The sequence below is a fragment of the Camellia sinensis genome, chromosome 14 (assembly GCF_055761805.1).
Source record: "Camellia sinensis isolate YWXY chromosome 14, ASM5576180v1, whole genome shotgun sequence".
Lineage (NCBI taxonomy): Eukaryota > Viridiplantae > Streptophyta > Magnoliopsida > Ericales > Theaceae > Camellia > Camellia sinensis.
In genome coordinates, this window is record NC_138974.1 from 21713675 (window position 1) to 21737500 (window position 23826).

Sequence of the window (23826 nt, forward strand, 5' to 3'; positions counted from 1 at the left end):
GAGAGAGAGAGAAAGAAATTGACGGATATATATAGTATGGGTATCTTGGTCATTTTGTAAGAACTTGCCTTTATAAACATAATGTTTCAACGCTTGAATCTTTGACTAAACAATATTCAAGTTTAGATTTATGGACCGAGTGCCCTTATTTTTTCAATTTTTTTTTTTTTTAATCTTCTTCAGTAATATTGTTTTTGAAATTATTTTTTTACTTTTCTAATTCATTGAATCCTCTGGTTTTTAAAAGTCTATAAACCTTTTTGAAATCTTTTTTCATAAAAAGTTCACTAAAAAGAAAAAACTAAAGGATAAAAAAACGATAAAGCTACTAATCTATAATTTTTGCCGTAAATTTCACCAGAATCAATTACCAGAATTAAAAAGAGTAGTTGTAATTCAATGAATATATTGTAAAATCCATGCATAGGCAGAATTTTGACCACACATTGAATTTATTTATTATTATTATTTTTTAATAGGAAGACCAAACATTGAATCATGACCACACTAAAAAAACACTAGTCTCAAATAACCAATTTCTAATTACGTCACCTTAAAAAAAAATTAATTTTAATATTCTCTGCTTGCACTCATCATACTGCCAAACATACCCTCATTATTTTTCCACAAGGACAATGGTTGGAGTTTTACTTTTAGGCCCTTCACCTTTCAAATCCTAACTCTATTCCCTACCCCCAACCAACACCTCCAGCCACCATGCAACTACATCCTCCACCTCTAACCCCCCAACCCTCTCCCACCGCAACCCCACCCTAGCCCTCTCCTCCATCGCAAACACCTTCCCCAACCCCGTCTCCCACTAACCCCTTATCCAAGCTCTTTCCCCCACTGCAACCGATACTCCTCACCAATATAAGATTTTTAGATCTAGAGTTTACGAAAGGAAGGGTGGCAAGAGAGGAGGGGTTGGAGCGGCAGCAGTGGTGGCGGACTGGTGGAGACATGGATCTCACTCCCAAATGTCCTGACTGCCTCTCACCATAACAGGTAGAGCACTACCCGTCTCAACTGGCTTCCACTCTACAGTACAACTTATACTACAAATTTGATTTTAAATATGGAAACAAGGAAAACATTCAGGCACTTTCTTCCGGCTAATTTCCATCTTTCCACTTTGTTATCGAAATCAACACATCTATCAGTACAATTAAACAAAGAAAACCAAAAAAAAAAAAAGAGGACAAAAAAACATTTATGTATTAACCATGAAACTCTACGATCATATCTATACAAGCATCTCTGTAATGAGAACAACTTCCTATCTGTATGTGAATTTTAAAAAATAATAATAATAATAATAATTTAAATCTAGAGGCCTATTCATCATGCATCAAGGCTCCAAAAGTCGGCATACTTACAACCACCAAAGTCGTCTCAGGCTGCTACATTGACCGCTTATTCACATCATGACAGGAACAAAATTGGGGTGAACTTTTCATTGATATTCATACGAGAGAGATCCAAAACTTGTAGCTCCTCTCATAATATCAACGTCAGCTGTATAGGCACAGATCAGTATGAACACTGCAAAGCGCATAAATTAGTCTCTCAGGAAGTGACATTAGAGCTCTGATCAAGAACAATATCAGCAGGGTCTCCGACCCAGGGTCGTCCTTCCCTCCATTTAAACTTAATTCTTAGCTTTCCATTAGCATCAACTCCGACCACCTGGCCTTTGCTGGCTGGTGTTTCCATCCCCCATCCCCACCTCGGGTTTATCAGTTTTTCTTTGAATTTCACCTTATCGCCCATCTCAAAAGCGCGCACTCTTTCCATCTCTGATTTTTTGCATACCCAAAGTCTATCCAAAAAACAAAATGCAACCCAAAGCTCTCCTTCTTCCATCCGGTGAACCACCCCAATACTCTCACGAGTAACCCCTCCCCAGTGATGAAGCGGTGTTGTTACACATGACTTAACTCTCACCCAGTCACCGATTTTCAGATTCTCTTCCTCAATCAGGTCAACTTCAGATGGATCGAGCATCCAAGTCTTTGAACCAGCCGGCGTGTATATCCTAACCTTTCCATCTGCATCTATTGCTGATATAGTACCGATGCTTGCATGGGTATGTCCTGACCACCCGAATCTTGGTTGCTCCACAGAGAGTTTCACGTGCACCTTTTGACCTATTAGAAGCCGATTCACTCTTTCAACCTCAGAGGTGGGCCCTACCCACAATTCTTGTTCCCCACAAAACCCAACAAGGAAAGTGCCATCCCATTCATCTCCTTGGCATCCTAGTCCTTGGACAACCCCGATACTGCCAGGTCCAAGGGATTTCCACCTGCTAGCATGATCTTTCAGTTTCACCCATTCTCCAACCTCAAACATTTGCTCCACCTCAAGATCGGAGGGATCTCCTCTCCACAAACCTGATAAACCGAAAAACGAGACCTTAACTTCTCCATTAGAATTTATACCGACTATAACACCTCTGGAGCTAGGGCAGGTGCCTCTCCAGCACCATCTTGGCTCAGCAAGTCCTGCACGGAACCGAACATACTGCCCTATTTTCAAGGAATCAACTTTTTCAACTTCTGTGTAGTGAACATCCCATCTTCCTTGCCGAAAGCAACATACCAACTCTAAATTGAAAATATCATGTACACTATGCACTAGTGCTAAATTGTCTTTTCCAGATGTGTTCCCTTCATGATTTGGCCTATTTCCCAGAAACTGCTTCACCCGAACCCAGTCACCAACCACAAATCCTGGGAGTCGTTCTGCATCACCAGGAGCAACTTTCCACAAGCAAACTCTGCCAGCCACTCTCACCTGCATGAGGAACACAACGTAACTCTTCACTACTCATAGTTTCAAAGTTTAAATACATAAAAATGCAAAAATGTAGTACCATGAAGAAGCGACGGTGTGAAAAAGACACACATGAACGTTACTTGCTCACTCAAAATCATCAAATACTCCAAGAATTCCAATCAGATAGTAAGATACCATTGAAGGGGAAAAATTGAGAATGCTTTGGTTTATGCACCACCGAATAGCAATCAGGCTCTCGTAAATTTGAATTCATTAACAAATAAAAAGTATAGGTGGCTACTACTAAACACAAAAATGTATCAACCAATCCACACCCCCCATGCTAAGCCAAACAAAATGATCATGAGATGAAGATGCTCACATTAAGAGTACCATCCATGTCAATTCTTGCAATTTTCCCAAAGGTAGCTGGACTTTCATTTGACCATCCAAGCTGTGGTTGTGACACTGATGGCATCACACGAATCTCTTGTCCCACTTCAAAAGGCAGCACCTTCTCCACGTCTGTCACAGAGCAAGAAAACGACTTGGTCCTGAAGCAGAATGCAACACCCATGTCACCATTATCATCCAAGCTGTGGATTATACCAATACTAAGCCGGGTGACATCCTCCCATCCATATTTTGGGGAGGGCACTGAAGTTTTTATATGGACCCAGTCACCAACCTGCATTTTTTTTTCCCAAAAAAGTTGTCAGTGCATGCACAGTAATCACCATCCACAGATGTTTCCTTTGAATAATAAATGCACCACTCACAATTTACAACTAAAAATTACCTTGAAATCCTCCAACTTTTCCATGTCTGAGGGATCCGCCTTCCATGGTATAGCCCGATTTGGTATGTCAATTATCAAAAGACCATTACTCTCAAAATCGATTATTCTTCCAACACTGTGATGTGTCTCACCACCCCAAGCAAATCTGGGCTCTGCAACAGATCGCTTCACAGAAACCTTGTCCCCAATCTGAAAACTAACATGATATAAATGCAAAGGAAGAGAAAAGGGGTAAAGGGTAACAAAAAATTAAAATTTTTCCTTTTTTTAAAAAAATAAAAATAAAATTGAGAATAAATATGTCCCTCACCCTGAAGGGGACAACAGATTCAACCTCCTCTGGTTCACAAAGCCACAGGCTTGACAAATAGCTAAATTCCAACAACAAGCTATAGTCAGGCTTGATACAGCTCACTATCCCAATGCTCCCAGGAGTGACAGCTTCGAGTCCATGCTTCGTGGCTGTTAAAGCAGGGCGAACACGAACCCAGTCACCAACCTTAAATTCTTCAACTCGTTCAATTTCAGCAGGATCAGCTTGCCATCCCCTTGATGCACCACTAAACCCAATACGTACAATCCCATCATCATCAACACAAAGAACAGTTCCGATGCTGTCAAGTGACAAACCTCTCAAAGCATACCTGATTAACAGAACATTACCAAATTTTATTTTCACAACTTAAAATTCTTGGTTCTTCGGTGGGAACAGAGTTGGTTAAAAATCTAGGGGAAGGAGGATGTTCACTTCAAAAAACAAAAAGAGAAAAAAAGGACAATATTTTTCAAGGCACATCTATGCCAATGCAAATTCTATTTGCTTTGTCAAGAGTCCAATAGCAGTTGTTTTATCATCTTTGTTGATATGAATTCATATTTAGAAGTTGAAGCAAACATGCTAATCAGAATTCAATCTCACTAAGTCCATGCAACCTTATTTGATTGGAAACATGCAAATCAGAGACGGCAAACTATATAGCATCAAACCTTGGCTGTTTAATATCAGGTTTAAGTCGCACAAGCTGTCCTCTGTCCAAAGGGATCACTTTAATAACCTCATTTGGCAACACATGAGCTACTCCAGACAAAAATGATACAACAAGATTGTCACTGTCTAGGACTCTCTGTACAAAGCCAACGCTCCCATGCTTTGCCCCTTGCCACCCATATGTAGGACAGGCAACAGTTCTTCTAAATTTCACCCAATCCCCTATTTCGAATCTAGAAACCATGCAAAAATATAAGATGAATGAGTACAGTGCTATAAAGAAGAAGTAATAAAACAAAATGAAAACAACTGCTATTCTCACATTGTTGGAGAAAGATGAATTCCTTTATCCATGAGTGCTTCCATTAGGCTTTCTGAAATCCACTCACGTGGCAGGGCTTCCAAAAGGTCACACAATGTCTTACCACTGTTTGCCATCATAAATAGACTGTATCAACCAGTGATCTAGTGCAACTCACCCTTAAATCTTTTAGTAATGCTGGAACGTACATTAACTAGTTTTAACACAAGTAGTAAAGGACCAAAATGAGTAATCCACTAAGTTAGCTTGCCTATGATTTCTTGCTTCAATGTCAGCATCTGGATATTGCATCAACAAAACAATGCATTCTAGATTTTCCCGTATCAATTTTGCAGCATCAGCAGCTATATGAAAAGCATTGTCACCATCATCATCCTGATCATGCCAAAAATAAAAAAATATATTAAAAAAATTAATGGAATAGAAAAAAATGAAAGTAACTACATAAATTGATAGAATAAAGGACATGATGTTGTACTAGATATCAAAGAAAAGAAAAGAAAGCTATTACGTGCTTGATAAAACTTTTTAGTCAAAATCAAATACTACAAATAAAAAGCTTCTAACAGTGAATCGGATTGGCACCAATTTTCTTTTCCTTTTTTGTGTTGTTGAGAGTGTAAGATTGCTGGATAGCTATATATACATTGTTAAGCCCATTTCCTAATAGCTTAACTTTTGGGACAATTGGTGACTTGACATGGTATTAGAGTTCATGTTGGAGGAGGTCTTGGGTTCAATTCTCTCTATTTGCATTTGGTTTCCATTTGCATTCTCTCTCTCGTTTGCATTGTGTTAAGTTATATGGTTGAGGGTAACACTGTACTTGTACGTATTCCCTTATTATTATAACTACGAGAGGTAAGAAACCTAATTAGGTTTTGTGCCTCCTCTTCCACCAAACCTCTTCTCTCTCTCAACTCTTATGTTCCAGTTTTAACTTGGTATCAAAGCAAAGAACTAATTTTCTATTCTTTTATTTATTTATTTGTTCCAGTTTTCTATTCTTCTTCTTCGTTTGTTATTGGTTTGTAATGTCAAAAAATAAATAAATAAATAAATTACCACCATGATCGGCTAGGGTCAAAGAGTACCTAGAAAATTTTTCAAAATTTTTTGCTTTTTGTTGCTTATTTTTTCTGATTTTTCTTTATTTTTTGAAAAAATAGGCCTATTTTTCGATTACTTCATTCTGGAAGCTTTTGGCTCGATTCAACCATTGGGCTCGCATCTCTAGGGGCCGACCAAAGCTCCTCTGGCCTTCTTTGGTCTTGATTGCTACTTCTAGATGGTTTTGTGGTTGTTTTTTGGCTCCTCCATGCTTTGGTTGATGGTTTTTTGGTCTCCACCTGTGTGTTTTTAGTCTTCTACTCCAGCGTGAGTGTTTTTTCTAGGTCTATTGTGCTGCTGTTGGACTACGGTTGTTGGGAATTAATTTACCTTTGATGTTCTCTTCCATTGGTGTGGGTGTATTGTTTTTTTGGTGTGCTCACACTATTTTTCAACCATGGCTGATGATGGTAAGACTCCTGTAAGCAGCGAGGCAAAAGTGTCCAGTCCCATTGCCTCTTTCGGTGATAATTCCTCTCTTCAGCTTACTTCAATCAAGTTGGATGGCATTGATTACTTGGTTTGGTCATGTTCGTATTAATTGGTCATTACTGCTCGTGGGATGTCTGGTCACATCAAAGGAGTTACCAGGCTCCCAAGGAGAATGGACCAGCCCGCAAAAAATGGCTTAAGGAGGATGCTCTTGTCCTGACTTGGCTCCTTAATTCTATCCATTCCAGTATTAGTTACTCTTTTGTTTTGATGGATACTGCTTATGACCTCTGGACTGCTGTTGCTCAGATGTATTCTCAACGTGGTAATAATGCCCAGGCCTATGAATTGCGGAAGAAGATACAAGGGTTTGATCAAAAAGATAGATCTTTTGCCAAGTACTATGCTGAGTTGAGTAGTTTGTGACAAGAGTTAGACTATTATCAGAATTTTCAAGCTGTTTGTTCTCAAGATGCCACTACCTTTCGGAAATGGTGTCCAAAGAGCGGGAGCAAGAGCAGAGGAGCGAGGGCATATAGAAATTTCTTAGGTTGAGAGCGTCTATGAGAGCGTATATATATTTATTCATCAAATATATAAAGATATTCTAACAAAATTTTTTGCTTCTTAGCTGTAATATATGTACTAAAATATAAATAAATATTAGAGATTCATGTAAACTACAAATTTTTTTATTAAGGATAAATATTATATAAATAGAAACTACTAGAATAAGTTTGAGTCGTTTTTCTTTCATTTTTATGAGATTTACATGTTTGAGAAGTTTCTCTCTCAATTGGGAGCGAGTTTCTTACAAGTTTCGCATTTCTTAGCAAGAAATGCCACTCAAGTAGAAGGTTTCTGCTACTAAGGGGAGGAAACAGTAACAGAGAGACAAAGTGAGACTGAAAAGGTGGAGAAAAGATGAGGCTCACTAATCTTGAAAATCCAAGTGAATAATCTACCAAGGCAATAAATGATGAAACGTTGGGAAGAGATGAGGCCCACAGGCCATCTTTTCAATCTTGGAAATCGAAGTGTAATTTATCAAGACAACCAAATAATAGAAATCTATATATCTACAATAATATGTATGTATATCTCGGTTCAGGTCAGATTAATGGTTAATCACGTACAAAACCAGAAACATGACTGAAACTCGAAATTGAAGAATGAATCTGGCCCAGTACTGACCAGATAACTCTCGGAAACCATCCGTATGTGGGTGGTGTCAGATGGTCGGATTCAACGGGTGGTTCATTTATTTGTACAGCCCTAGTAAAAAGGTATTGCACCATTGAAAAATTAGATGTAGGTCACAGATGATCATGGAAAATTTGAATTGAGAGGAATATTAAAGCCACCCTATGGAGGAACCAGCACCCCATGGACTTGTCTTTGAAATCCACCAACAGCACGGCCTTATTTCATGGTGCGTTGCTTGTTAGTTGCAAGGCATTGCCATAACCTTTTGCAAGCCTTGACACAAAACACAACAGAAAGTTATTGTCATGGTATTACGCTGAACATATTACGTTGAACTACAATAGAGTGACTGCGCAAGAAAAAGAGACAGACATTTAAATACCGTTTGCCATTTCAGTATTAAAAAGCTTAACAAGAAATACAATCATAAATAGAGAAACCAACCTGCAAATTACAATTTGCTCCAGCAGATAAAAGCAATTCAACACATGGTTTTGCACCTTTGGCCAATGCTAAATGAAGGGGAATTGTATTGCTCATATTCCTGATATTAACATCCACTCCAGCATCAAGAATAACCTACTCAAAAAAGTATAGAAACCATCATATTCAGCTGAAAATATAGATTAAATACCAAAAAAGTTATTTCATGGCTAAAAATCTGCAGTGGGTAATTAAATGGGAAATAAAGAAGCAAATAGACTAACCTTAACCAACTCAACATCATTAGCCACAGCAGCTGTGTGCAAAGCTGTTCGAAAATGTGGAGTATCTTGGGCCTCTGGATTTGCACCAGCTTCAAGCAATATCTTTACCAGCTCCCTACCCTCTAAAAAAATTGAATGAACAAAAATAATGCCTCAGACTCCAATCACTAACCTTCAATAAAAACTAGCTAAAGCTAGGAAAGAAAAATAAATAATAAAACACAATAATAGGAACACTTTCAGAAGCTAATCAACCTCAGTTCAGGATCCAAAGTCAGAAAACGACATTAGTTATTTTGTTGTTGCGTACACCTAATGATCAAATAATGTTGACCAGAAAAAAATAAAAATAGAACTTCTGATGCAGTCCAAAAGAAGAGCAAGAAAACAAAAAATTAAAGAAGCATTTAAGTTCCAGTACAAAAAAAAAAAAAAAAAAAAAAAAAAGGCTTTTAAGTTTACAAATTTGTTAGTCTTAAGCTGACTCACTTGGAACCAATTGAAATCACGTGAAATTAAGTTTTTAGTCTTATTATAATCTTATTTTATAGATATTTAGATTAGGTATTAATCTGATCAGTTTTCAATATGAACTTGTTTCATAGGTCACGGATAATTTGGAAATTTCAAAATTCTAAAGATACAGACTAAAAGAGTCACCCATGGATCTTATTTGGTTTTAGATCGGTTTTAGAAGTCAAAATTCCTAATTTCCAAATAAGAAGTTAAAAATCATCTTAGGACAAGGAGTTCTCTAAAGACTATATAAAGCCATGTAATTATTCTAATTCAATAGAGTTGAGTTTTGGAGAATTCAGAGCTTTGAAGCTTGCTTATGAATTGTGTGATGCAATTTTCACATTAAGGCTTCGTTTGGGAAGGCTCTGTTTTAGCCAAAAAGCCAAAAAGTTACTAAATTAGCCAAAAAGTCAACAACCCATACCAAAAAGCCAAAGATTCTCTTTTTTCTCTACTTTTTGCACATCTTTTCGTAATTAGCCAAAAAGTCATCCCAAACATACTAGTTTTTTTTAGCTCATATTTTAGCCAAATAGCCAAAAAGTTACTAAATTAGCCTGTTCCCAAACGAGGCCTAAGTGTCATGTGAAACCTAGTTCTAAGAGTGCTTCCTAGATTTCTCTTCTTTTCTTTTCTGTTTGCAATATTAAGCCTTTTAAAGCCTCAACCAGATCTTCCCAACCTTTGCTTCACTCTTTTCAACCCTATTTTGCAAGCCTGTTTTATTCTTCCATCAAATGAACAACCATAACACATTAAGACACCCAAAATTAGCATAATTACAGTACGTGAACAGCCTCTGAATAAACCAAACCAAACCAAACCAAGCCTTAAGTCCCATCAAATGAGGTCAGCTACATGAATCCTTCTTCTCCACGCGGCTCTATCAAAGACCATTTCATTAGTCAACATTAAGTAGATTGATATCTCTATTTACAATACTAGCCAATGTAAATCTAAGCCTACCTGGTCCCCTAACACTTCCATCTACTATCACTGCATCACATCTCTTCACTACTGCCTCTGTTGGTCTTTGTTGAATATAACCAAACCATCTCAATCGATTCTCTCTCAATTTATCTTCTATCAGTACTACTCCTACCCATTCCCGAATATACTCATTCCTAATTCTGTCTTATTTAGTCTCGCCACACATCCACCTTAGCATTCTCATCTCAACAACACTCATCTTATCTACATGTTGTTTCTTGGTTGATCTTTCAATCACAAAACCTAATTAAATCAGACGACTGTCTTCTTTCCACAGCTACAAACCGAAGCTAGGTTCACTGACTAGCATAAGAGTGTACCCACATTCGTCCTACATCAACTTCAAAGAAATACAGAAAAACTAACTACATATAAATTAAGCCAGGTAATCCAATGAGGAACCAATGTTTCTACAAAACAAGGATTTAAGCAGTACTTCATCAGAAATTTTTCAACCTTGTTAGCAAAATGAAAATAGCAGGAAAACATAGATAAACAAGGAATCTCCAAGTTATGAACACAAAATTGAAACAGTCTGCAGAAGAATCAACAAAAAAGACCACCACTGTCAAACAAAATAATTAACTTCTACCAGATTCGTGATCCTTCTTCAGGGCAGCTGCCATACATAATGCAGTTCCAGCTGGACTTGGTACATCAATTGCTTCAACGATCTCTTCAGTGGTTGCAACTTGCACCCACCTTTTGACAACAGTGATGTTCAATGTTTCTATACACAAGTGCAGAGGCCTGAAATATCCAAAGAGGAAAAACATGTAAATCAGAGCGGGAAAACAAAAATGATAATATAAACACACTGAACTCTGCATTCAAGAATTCCTACAAACAGTACAGAAATTATGTACATGTAATTATATAAAAATAGGACTGAGATTTTTTTTCTTTCTTTTTTTTTTTTTTTTTTTTTTTTTTTTTTTTTTTACTGGGGGGTTGGAAATAGTATAAACATATATATTATGACCATAATCTGTTCAGGGAGTCGATTTACAATATTCTCATTTACCATAGGGTGTTACGAAAGTGTGGTCTCCAGGGTTGGCTATGGGATGTCTTGGGTTTGCTCTGTAACAGTGGCAGATATTTTTTAGAAATTTGATAGGGTGATCAAATTAAATTAAGAGAAGAAGGGAGCATCATATCCCACTTAACTTCTATTGATGAGGTGTGTTTGGGTGGAGAAGAATTCTTTCAATGAACTCAAGGAGTTGAAAAGCACTTCATATATATATATATATATATATTGATAAATAAAGAGTAAATTTTATTGAAAAAGCATTAAGATGATGCAAAGAACCCAGCAACTACAATCAATGACGAAATAAAGACTCAATGAAATCCAAAAACGTAAATAAATCCGGATCCACAGTCTCAGAAACCCATCTGTGCAAGACAACCAGCAACTTGTTTTTCAAACAAGGAACCAAAGACGCTAACCCTTCGAACATCTGACGATTCTGCTCGGCCACATAAGACATAAAGGTGCCAACAACCAAGCCCTCCGACGCCTCTTCCCTACCCTACCCTACCCTACCCACTCTCCAACTACCCAACACCCCCTTCACCGTCCCCTGCTGCACCCAAACCAAATTAAACACACCAAAAATCGATCCCCATAACTGAGACGTCACTGGAAAATGAAGAAGAAGATGCGACACAGATTCCAACATCATGACAACACAAGAAGCACTAATTAACTAAAACATGGCCACGCTGAATTAAATCATCCAAAGTCAAAATCTGTCCACGCATAGCTGACCAAACAAAAAAAGCCACTTTAGATGACACCCCAGAAACCCAAACCCCTTGCCAAGGGAAAGAAGCATCCCTTGCTGAGGGGCCGTCTTCAATTAGTAGGAGGGAAGATTAGTCCTTCCCTTGACACTCCTCGGCCTTTGTAGAAAATATGGATTGTTTTTCTTTTATGCAGGATCATGGCTTATGCCTTTTGATGACTTTTAACAGAACACCTTGACTTACTAAATATTGTATACAAGGAAAAAACTGTCAGCGTTGATTTTTAAAAACTTCATGCATTTTTCCTTAAACGGATCCATTTTAGAATTTCATTCCTCTTCTAAACAAATACCTATGTTAGTGTGGAAGATTGTGTCTGGGGTGGCCGAAACAAGCTGATCTAGGAAGATAATACACTCTTGGATGGCTTGGGATCGCTGGAAGAAAAGAAGAGAGCTAAGGCAATCTTAGAGGAGAGAAGGCAGCAGTTGAGATCTTCTGTGCAAGAGAGACCTGTGTAGGAGTGTACTGATGGCTGATTTGTTGCTTGGGAAGACATCCTTATACAAAGAGGGATCTTCTGACAGTACTAATATCATGATCAGTCTCTGTTGCGACCATATCAAAGTGGTCAGTGGATCCCGATAGTATTGCACGCACACTCCATGCGCCATGGTTACAAGTGTTAGGAGTGTGACACATTGCAGTAGCAGATTGCAGATCGCAAGTTGCAGGTGTGATACATCACATGTATTGGCAAAATCTCTCATCTAAGATTGGTCAAGTGTCCCCAAGTGGGGACGTTGATGATCGCTCAGCTCTAACCTCCAAGTCACAAGTCCTCAAATGATCCAAAGCACAAATCCTAGGACTTGCTCCTAGCCTATGTTGTTCTAGAGCCAAGTATAAGTTAGAGACGGGTCGCGAGTGATGAAGCTCATGTGACCGATCTCATTCAGAGATGGGTGGGGGAATTAGATATATTCAGATCCTGGAAATCCTATATATGAGATCAGGGTCAGATCCTACATGTACATAGAGCCAGAGCTGAGATCCTACTGTGACAATATTAGTCTATATATTTGTATATAGTTGACAGATTGTGTGAATACTTTATATTCATAGGATTATCCTTGTTCAATGGTAAATCAATACAAAGTGTAAATCTGATTTATATAGCAACTCTTGTTCAATTGTAAATCAATACAAAGTATATATCTGATTTATATAGCAACTCTACATCTGATTTATATAAGTGTAAATCTAATTTATATAGCAACTCTTGTTCAATTGTAAATCAACACAAAGTATACATCTGATTTATATAGCAACTCTAGACCTAAGACTAAATGGAAACAATAATAATCCTATGAATATAAAATATTCACACAACCTCTCAACTATATACAAATATATAGACTAATATTCTCACACCTACAAGTGTGTAGATCTGACCTAGAAATCCTATGAGAGATTAGGGCGAGATCCTACATGTATGTAGATCCAGAGGTGAGATCCTACAAGTAGATTGGGAGGTGGATCCTACATGTGGACTGGGAGGTGTGGATCCTACATGTAGACTGGGAGGTGGATCTTACATGTGGATTAGGAAGTGGATCCTACATGTAGATTGGAACATACAGATCGGGGAGATAGTGAGATTGTGGTATCCTTAAGCACACTTATGATTATATGTCACTGTCACATCATGGAGTAGACATGAACCTATAGTTAGCAGTCCCTCTGCCCCCTTTCAGCTGTCGCTGATGTCCGTTTGAGGCTTGGTTCATGATATGTATTGATCGGTCCATCTAGAAACCAGTTCTACACCTACAACTTTTTCCCTGTTTTTCCGAGAATAGTTCAGCCCCTGTTTTGATTGTAGGTTACTTTTTCCCTCAATTTAATTTATTTTTTGGGTCATTATATGACTTCAGTAATCTGATTGGTATGCTCCCATAGTGGTCTGTGTTTGATTTTGCTTGTTCCCAATTCAGTCCATTCCATCGTCCCATAATTGTGATTAGTGCAGTTTTTTGGTTGTGATAGTAGAGTCTAAATGGCTGACCCATTTAGTGAGTCGACCACTACTTTCCACCCACCTTTAAGACTAGAGTCCCATTATGACTACTACATCTGAGAACTAGAATCCTAACCTCAAAATCACCACCTCTCTATTTAATAGTAAGAATTACCTTGCGTGGTCGCAGAGTCTTGACACTTTTTCTGAGGAGTAGGGGAAAGATGGGTTATGTTGATGGGAGAGTCCAAGCACCAAATATCACTGATCTAGGTTGTCACCAATAAGAGATTACCAATTCTTTGATTATGGGATGGCTCATCCATTCTATAGTTCCAAATATTGGTGAAGATTACTTATCTATGGAGACAACCCAGAATGTTTGGGATGTTATGGCCACTACTTACTCCCAAAAAGGGAATTTTTTACAAACTTTTGAGTTGCGCCACTCGATTGAGTGCTCCGTACAGGGCGAGATGACCATGCTTCAGTACTTCACTTTCCTTAGTAATGGTTGGAAACATTTGGATCACGTTCAGGACTACAAACCAATATGTCTAATGGATTCTGTGAAGTACAACAAATTTATTGAACAGGAAAGAGTCTTCAAATTTCTGGAAGGCCTTAATGTAGAGTTTGATCATGTTCGGAGTCGTGTTCTTGGCATGGATGTTCTCCCTTCCCTTCAGAAAGCGTTTGCTTATGTACAGAATGAGGAGAGTCGCCATTCAGCTATGCTTCCTTCTACCTCCACGGAGCGCTTTGCATTAGTTTCTGCTTCCTAGAGATGGGGATCGTCTGTCTCATGGTTCACACAATCCTTCTAAGAAGGATAATTTGTTTTGTGACTACTGTTGCTGGCCTAGACACACTTGTGAGACATGTTGGAAGCTTCATGCTACCCCATCTGGAGGTCATAGTGACCCTCTGGTGGTCGACGAGGTCGATTTGGATAGTCTCGAGGACGTGGGTTTAACCCACGTGCCCATCATAATAATGCAGTTGATACACATGACTCTATTCCAACTGTTCAGTCTACTGATGATGTGTCTAGTATGTCTTTTTTTGAGTTTAAGGATAGTCTATGTCACTTGCTGGACCGCCAGACTTCCACTACTCCTATCGGTACATCTTCCTCTTTGTTTGCCCATTCCGGTAACTTAGCCTCTTCTATAAGTGCTTTCCTATCTCATAAAGCTTTGCCTTGAATTATTGGGTTCTAGTGCCTCAGATCATATGATTGGATCTTCTGATCTTTTCTCAAAATATAAGCCATTTTCGGGTCAGGACAAAGTTAAGATTGTTCATGGTACCATTTCTGCTGGAAATTTGTGTTAATGTATATAATAAGATAGTGGCATGTATATAATATGATAGTGGTGTTGGTGGTAGATAGTGGCATGTATATAATATGATAGTGGTGTTAGTGGTAGATAGTGGCATGTATATAATATGATAGTGGTAGATAGTGGTAATATATAATATGTAAGTGGCATATAATGGGTTATAATGATATTTGTAATATCTCCTATATAAGGAGTGTCATTTGGTCTTATAAGATAAGAAGTTTTGAATATAACAGAAATATATTCCTTCTTCCTTATATTTTCGGAGTTCTTCTTCCTCATATTTTCTAAGTTGGTATCAGAGCAACAAAAAACACAGCAGCCCTAAAACTGTCATAACCATGTCGGAAGTCACGTCCGAAACCACTTCAACCCCTGCCGCTGCCATTCCGGTGAAAACGTCCAACTCTCACTCTGTCCAAATCACCACCATCCGCCTAAATGGTGATAATTTTCTCCGCTGGTCACAATCTGTTACATCACTGGTGACAAGAAAGCTCCTGCTGTTAATGATCCGCTGTTCGACAGTTGGGACGCTGAAAACTCCATGGTTATGACATGGTTGGTCAATTCCATGGAGGAGGATATAAGCTCTAATTACATGTGCTATACTACTGCACAAGAATTGTGGGATAATGTTAGTCAGATGTATTCTGACCTAGGAAATCAATCTCAAGTTTTCGAATTAACTTTGAAGTTGGGAGAGATTCGTTAAGGAGATGATTCCGTCACCAAATATTTCAATTCGTTGAAAAGGTTGTGGCAGGATCTTGACATCTTCAACACATACGAATGGAAATCGGTTGACGACTGCAACCACCACAAGAAAACTGTGGAAGACAGCCGTATTTACAAGTTTCTTGCCGGCCTCAACATTGAGTTCGATGAAGTGCGAGGAAGAATTATTGGCACACCTCCTCTCCCATCCATTGGCGAAGTATTTGCCGAAGTCAGAAGGGAAGAGAGCCGAAGGAGCGTCATGCTTAAGAAAAAAGGTACTGGTGAATCAATTGAAATTTCTGCTTTAATTAGCGATACTGCGGCCAACAAGGCTGCAAATTACCAGCGCAGGTTTGATGATAAGCCACGGGTCTGGTGTGATTTTTGCAACAAGCCTCGCCATACACGCGAAACGTGTTGGAAGATCCATGGCAAACCTGTCAACTGGAAAAGCAGCAAACAAGGAGAGAAGAATCGTGGCTTTCCTACCGCTAATGAAGCCGATTCAGGTCCCTTCAACAAAGAGCAGATTGATCAACTCTTAAAGCTGATAAAATCCAACTCCTCATCCGGTACTCCTAGTGTTTTGTTGGCACAAATAGGTAGAAATCCTAAAGCCTTCTCTTGCCTAAACTTCTCTCCATGGATCATAGATTCCGGTGCCTCCGATCACATGACTAGTTTTTCCCATTTATTTAGTACCTATTTCCCTTGTTCTGGTCATGACAAAATCAGAATAGCCGATGGTAGTTTTTCACCTATTGCAGGAAAAGGATTTATTAAACTAACTGAGAAAATTAATGTCAATGCTGTTCTTCACGTCCCCAACTTAGCCTGTAACCTTTTGTCTGTCAGTAAACTATCTAAGGATTCTAATTGTCGTGTTACATTTTTTTAATCCCATTGTGAATTTCAGGACCAGAACTCGGGGATGATGATTGGGCGTGCTAGGATGCTTGAAGGTCTTTACTACTTTGATGAAGTACCTGTTAGTAATAAAAAAACTCAGAGCTTTAATAGTACTAGTTCAATCTCTGTTCGAGAAAAAATAATGCTATGGCACTATAGGCTAGGACAACCTAGTTTTCTTTATCTGAAACATTTATTTCCAGAATTATTTAAAGGGATTGATTGTTCTTCTTTTCATTGTGAAAGTTGCATTTTTGCAAAATTTCATCGCTCTACTTATTTGCCAAAACCTTACCAGGCTTCCAAACCTTTTTATTTGATTCATAGTGATATTTGGGGCCTTTCTAAAATCACTACTCTTTCTGGTAAAAGATGGTTTGTTACATTTATTGATGACCATACCCGCTTATGTTGGATTTATTTGATGAATAAAAAATCTGACGTGAAAAATTTATTCACAAATTTTTACAATATGATTGAAAACCAATTTCAAACCAAAATTGGTATTTTACATTCTGATAATGGAACAGAATATAACAATGAACAGTTGGGTGAGTTTTTGGGAAAAAAGGGGATTTTTCATCAATCTACATGTCGGGATACCCCTCAACAAAATGGCATTGCAGAACGAAAAAATAAACATCTACTTGAAGTAGCACGTGCTATAATGTTTTACATGCATGTTCCTAAATATTTATGGGGTGAAGCAATTTTAACAGCCTCTTATTTGATAAACAGGATGCCTACAAAGGTGTTAACATACAAAACACCTTTTGATTGTCTCAAAACTTTTTTTCCTGACACGAGGTTGTTTTCTGATTTACCCGCCAAAGTTTTTGGATGTATTGCCTATGTTCATGTTCCCAGTCAATTTCGTTCAAAACTTGACCCCCGTGCTATAAAATGTGTTTTTTTGGGTTATTCCTCAAACAAAAAGGGGTATAAGTGTTTCGATCCTCAAACCAAGAAATTTCATGTGAGAATGGATGTGTCATTTGTGGAAACAAAATCCTATTTCCCCAACACTTCTCTTCAGGGGGAGACAAGTGGAGTAGAAGACCGTTTTTGGGATATTTCTATCCCGCTCCCCAATGTCATTTATTCTACACAAAAACCACATCTGTCTGATAAGGATCACTTAGGAGAACCAAGTTCTATGGTGCCTAGTCAAGAAGATTCTTGTTTAGGGGGAGAAGTACTACAAAATGATCTAAATCCTGAGCTTCAGGTTTATACTAGGAAGCGATTTCATCTGAGGAATAATGACCCGAATGTCCATCCTAATGACCCGAATGTCCACCCGAGTTCTGGCATCGAAATTTTAGGTAATCCTATTCCTTCTATTTCCGACCTTGATGTTCCTATAGCAATTAGGAAAGGTGTCCGAAATTGCATTAAACATCCTATTGCAAATTACCTCTCCTATCAAAGACTGTCTAAAAACCATAGAGCTTTCACATCTAGGATTTCCAACTTGTTTGTTCCAAGGAATATACAGGAAGCATTGGATGATCCGAATTGGAAATTAGCAGTCATGGAGGAGATGAATGCTTTAAGGAGAAGTGGTACTTGGGAGATAGTTGATCTACCCAAAGACAAGAAAACAGTTGGGTGTAAATGGGCGTTTACGATAAAATGTAACGCAGATGGAAGCGTTGAGAGATACAAGACGAGACTGGTGGCTAAAGGCTTCACTCAAACTTATGGGATCGACTATCAGGAGACGTTTGCTCCTGTTGCTAAAATAAATTCCATCAGAGTACTGTTATCTCTTGCAGTAAATTCAAATTGGCCTCTACATCAACTTGACATTAAAAATGCATTTCTCAATGGTGATCTTGAAGAGGATGTGTTCATGAGCCTACCGCCGGGATTTGAGCAGAGACTTGGAAGCGACAGAGTATGCAGATTGAACAAGTCATTATACGGACTCAAACAATCACCAAGAGCGTGGTTTGAACGCTTTGGGAAGGCAGTTATCAGTTGTGGCTTCTCGCAGAGTCAAGCAGATCACACAATATTTTATAAACATTCAAAAAACAGTAAAATTGCAATTTTGATTGTTTATGTTGATGACATCATTTTAACTGGTAATGATGAAGCAGAGTTAGCAGCCCTCAAAGAGAAACTCGCAAAAGAATTTCACATTAAGGATCTGGGAGCCCTCAAGTATTTCCTCGGAATGGAATTTGCAAGATCCAAGGAAGGTATATTCGTTAATCAGAGAAAATATGTTCTTGATCTCCTTGGAGAAACAGGTATGCTTGGTTGTAAGATGGTGGAGACTCCGATCGAGCCTAACTTGAAGTTACAAGCTGCTAAGACTGAAGAAGTCAAAGAGAGGGAGCAATATCAGCGACTTGTAGGGAAATTGATTTACTTGTCTCATACGCGGACTGATATTGCCTTTGCAGTCAGCATGGTAAGTCAGTTCATGCACTCACCAGGGGCAGAGCACTTTGAGGCCGTTTATAAGATCTTAAGATATTTGAAAGGAACTCCAGGGAGAGGCTTACTGTTCAAGAAACATGGACATCTTCAAGTTGAAGTATACACAGATGCAGACTGGGCAGGAAGTGTTACAGACAGGAGATCAACATCCGGATACTGCTCCTTTGTAGGTGGGAACCTAGTTACATGGCGGAGTAAAAAACAGAATGTGGTAGCTAGAAGTAGTGCAGAAGCAGAGTTCAGAGCTGTTGCCCATGGAATTTGTGAAGTAATGTGGATTAAAAGAATTCTTGAAGAATTAAAGCTTTCTCACCCGACACCTATGAAGGTCTATTGTGACAACAAAGCAGCTATATCTATAGCTCATAATCCAGTTCAACATGATCGCACAAAACATATAGAAGTGGATAAACATTTCATCAAGGAGAAAATCAATGCTGGCATAATCTGTATGACCTACCTTCCAACAGGTAAACAATTAGCTGATGTGCTAACGAAGGGACTACACAAGAAGCAATTTGATAAGCTGACTAGCAAGCTGGCTATGGAAGATATCTTCAAACCAGCTTGAGGGGGAGTGCTGGAAATTTGTGTTAATGTATATAATAAGATAGTGGCATGTATATAATATGATAGTGGTGTTGGTGGTAGATAGTGGCATGTATATAATATGATAGTGGTAGATAGTGGTAATATATAATATGTAAGTGGCATATAATGGGTTATAATGATGTTTGTAATATCTCCTATATAAGGAGTGTCATTTGGTCTTGTAAGATAAGAAGTTTTGAATCTAACAGAAATATATTCCTTCTTCCTCATATTTTCGGAGTTCTTCTTCCTCATATTTTCTAAGTATTTCTTTTGTTTCTAGGAAATGTTTAATCCATGCCACATCTTTACCTTTGTAATCGGTTTTACATGTTCCCAGTTTTTCTGTTAATCTTCTATAATTGAGTCGTCTTACTCAGAATTTGAATTGTAATGTAACCTTTTTTCCTGATCATTGTCTTTTTAGGACCTTATCATGAGGAGGAAGATTGGTTGTGGTAGAGCAGAGAATGGTCTCTACATCTTAGTTCAGGCAAATCACTTGGCTCATCATACCATCCAATTTCCAACCACCAAGGACGACATTTGGCTTTGACACCGGCGTCTGGGACATCTATCTTTTTTATTACTTAAGCATTTGTTTCCTTCTTGACCAATAAAGTTTCTAAGTTTAATTGTGAGTCGTGTTTACTTGGCAAACAATACCGAGCTTCTTTTGCTCCAAGTATTAATAAAAGTTTTGTTCCTTTTTCATTAATTCATTCTGATGTTTGGGGTCCTCGTGTTGTTTCGTTAAAAAGTCATAGATGGTATATCACCTTTATTGATGATTTTTCTTACACTACTTGGGTGTATGTACTTTTTTTAAAAAAAAATTTAAAAAAAAAGAGTGACGTTTTCTCTGTATTTCAAACCTTTCATCAGATGATTTGCACTTAATTTGGAGTTGTCAAAAATATGCGTTCTAAAAATGGAGGTTAGTATATTGATTCAGGGTTAGGGCAATATTTCAACACTCATGGCATTATTCATCAAACATCTTGCACCAACGCCCCTCAACAAAATAGGGTTGTGGAACACAAGAATCGTCATCTTCTTAATATAGCTCGTTGCATGACTTTTTCTATGCATATGTGTCGGTCCTACTGGGGTGAAGCTGTTCTCACCGCAGCCTATCTTATCAATCGTTTTCCTACTCAAGTGCTCCACAAGGAAACCCCTCTTCAAGTATTCTTAGGCTCACAATCCGTTTCTTCTATTCCCCTTAAAGTTTTTGAGTGTGTCTTCTTTGTTCACAATCATTCTCGTTCACATGGTAAAATGGATCCCCGTTCTATTAAGTGTGTCTTTCTTGGGTACTCACCTACTCAAAAAGGGTATAAGTGTTATCATCCTGCTTCTCATAAGTGGTTTGTATCCATGGATGTCACATTCTTTGAGTCTTAATCCTACTTCTTGTCCTCTTCGGTTTCCCAGTCATCCCTTCAAGGGGAGCCTTGTTGTGAAGAGATTCCTGTTTCTGAATCCTTACTAGTTGTTGCAATTGTTGAGGAGGTAGCATGTGAACCACAACGTAAACCAACTATTGGGAATACAGAAACTGATACACACAAGAAGCAAGCAAAAGTTTATGTTAGAAACAAAGAAAGACAGAAGGTTGCTTGGATCCAAAAGACCACTTCTACTGATCTTCCACTGCTGTCTCCTTCAACTGATGAGAGTCTAGGTAACTCTGATAACCCTGAATACACATATCTTGATCTTCCTATTGTCTACCAGAAGAGTGTGAGGTCATGTACTCAACATCCTATTTCTAATTTTGTATCTTATTCTCATTTGTTTCCCTCATATAGAGCATTTGTGTCAAAAATTTCCTCTGTTAGTATACCTGCTCATTTTCAGGATGTTCTTGCCACCCCTGAGTGGAAACATCCATGATTGAAGAGATGAAAGCACTTCATAAGAATGACACTTGAGAATTGACTGAGTTACCTAAGAGCAAACGAACTGTGGGATGCAAGTGGATGTATACTATAGCACAAGGTCAATGGTTCGATTGAGCGCTATAAGGCTTGGCTTGTGGCAAAAGGCTTTACTCACACTTATGGAGTAGACTGTCAAGAGACATTTACACCAGTTGCTAAGATGAATTCAGTCAGGGTACTCCTCTCTCATGCAACTAATCTAGATTGACCACTTCACCAGTTTGATGTAAAGAATACTTTCCTATATGGTGATCTAGAAGAAGAGGTGTATATAGAACTTCCTCCCAGCTTTGAAGACTTTAAAACAAAGGGTAAGGTGTTTAGGCTTCGAAAATCATTATATAGTCTCAAACAATCCCCAACGGCTTTGTTTGACAGATTTTACTCAGGAAATACTTAGATATGGATTCAAACAAAGTCAAACTGATCACACTTTGTTTGTTAAACATCCTCACATGGTAAGACTACAACTCTCATTGTATATATGGATGACATATTACTTACAAGAGATGATATTGAAGAAATTCCTCGTTGAAAAAATATTTGACAAGCGAGTTTAAAATCAAAAACTTAGGGAACTTGAAGTATTTCTTAGGTATTCAAGTTGCCCGGTCCAAGGATGGAATCTTCATCTGTGAAAGGAAATATGTGCTTGATCTGTTAAAAGTAACAGGGATGCTTGGAAATAAATCTTGTGACGCACCGCTAGAGCCAAACCAGAAACTTGGTGATAATAGTGGACAAGTTCCTGTTCACAGGGGGAGTTATCAGAGACTAGTTGGTAAACTCATTTACCTATCCCATTCACGTCCTGACATTACTGTTGCGGTTAGTGTGGTCAGTCAATTTATGCATGCTCCTCATGAGGCACACGTGACTACAGTTATGCGTGATTCTTATATACTTAAAATCTTCACCTAGAAAAGGTCTCTATTTTTCAAAACATGATCATCTTAGCGTGGAAGCTTATACAGATGTTGATTTGTCAGGATCAGTAACTGATAGAAGGTCCACATCGAGTGTACCTTTGTTGGGGGAAATTTGGTTACATGGAGAAGTAAAAAACAGAATGTGATAGCTAAATCTAGTGCAGAGGCGGAGCATAGAGCCATGGCACAAGATGTGTGCGAACTATTGTGGATCAAGTTACTGTTGGGTGATCTGGGGATTGATCAGACAGACTCCATGCAGCTATATTGTAACAATAAGGCTGCTATCAACATAGCTCACAATCTAGTTCAACATGACCAAACAAAACATGTTAAGATTGATCGCCACTTCATCATGGAGAAACTCACTAGTGACACTATATGTACTCCTTTTGTGAAGTCTAGAGAATAGCTAACAGATATTCTCACCAAAGGAGTTGCAAGTAAACCGTTAGAGATATTTTTGCACCAACTTGAGGAGGAGTGTTAGAATAATATCTTTGTTATTATGGTATTATTCTAGTTAGCTGTCATTAGTTGTAGTTTCCTCATTTGTGCCTTGAGACTTCTATTGTACGTTTCATATTATTAATATATTGGGGAGTGATAGTGTCATTAAGTTCAATTGTCCCTAAAACAAACAGTAGCATGCTGTTAGGAGAAGATAGTATATACTTAAAAGGAAATGTTGTGATTAAAAAAGAATAATTTTATAAATGGCAAGTCAATCGACAGGGGTTCTTATCTAAAATAATTTCCCACAATCAGTAGCCAATTCTTACGTCAAGTTTTTTGAGTTAAAGGCACCCATTAATCTACAGCTCCCGTTTTCCAATATTGCAATAGCACACTCTGTGAATTTCTTGGCAAGGGCTACGTGTAATATAGAGTCACCATGATCATCCAACACATTGGGATCAGCTCCCGCTAATAGTATCTCCTGTGATCATGAAAGAGAAGTTTGAGATGATTTTGAAAAATGCACAAGGAATGACATTAAACTAAAAAATGGTTGACAAATTGGCCACTCACACGCATGCAATCTGGTTGCCCATAGTATGCACAGACATGAGCAACAGATGAACTAAAGCCTTCCCTCAACCTAGATATGACATTAGAAGACTTTTTGATGAGTGCACAAACACATTCTGCTGATCCAGCTGCTAAAGCAAATACAATTGGTGGATTTCCATCACTATCTGGGATATCTACATCTGCAGCACTGTATTCCAAAATGGCATCAACTAGCTCAGGGAAACCCCGTCTACAAGCCAAGTGCAGAGCTGTTTGACCATCAGCATTATG

At 38.3% G+C, this 23826-nt stretch overlaps 1 protein-coding gene across 2 annotated transcripts in view; it reads right to left on the reverse strand.

Moving 5' to 3' along the window:
- Window positions 1–1199: 1199 nt before the first annotated feature.
- The window catches only part of LOC114308256 (E3 ubiquitin-protein ligase KEG-like), a 42098-nt gene continuing 19471 nt past the window's right edge, over window positions 1200–23826 (reverse strand). For both annotated transcript variants that reach the window (XM_082906784.1, XM_082906783.1), the window contains exons 5-16: window positions 23554–23826; window positions 23304–23461; window positions 10447–10604; window positions 8346–8467; window positions 8083–8217; window positions 5141–5265; window positions 4891–4995; window positions 4568–4801; window positions 3891–4224; window positions 3581–3769; window positions 3164–3469; window positions 1200–2799 (exon numbers count right to left, since the gene is read on the reverse strand). The exon at window positions 23554–23826 is cut by the window's right edge and continues 64 nt beyond it. In XM_082906784.1, the coding sequence (XP_082762910.1) occupies window positions 1570–2799; window positions 3164–3469; window positions 3581–3769; window positions 3891–4224; window positions 4568–4801; window positions 4891–4995; window positions 5141–5265; window positions 8083–8217; window positions 8346–8467; window positions 10447–10604; window positions 23304–23461; window positions 23554–23826 (3369 nt within the window). In that variant the 3' untranslated portion in view covers window positions 1200–1569. The remainder of the gene's footprint in view (window positions 2800–3163; window positions 3470–3580; window positions 3770–3890; window positions 4225–4567; window positions 4802–4890; window positions 4996–5140; window positions 5266–8082; window positions 8218–8345; window positions 8468–10446; window positions 10605–23303; window positions 23462–23553) is intronic.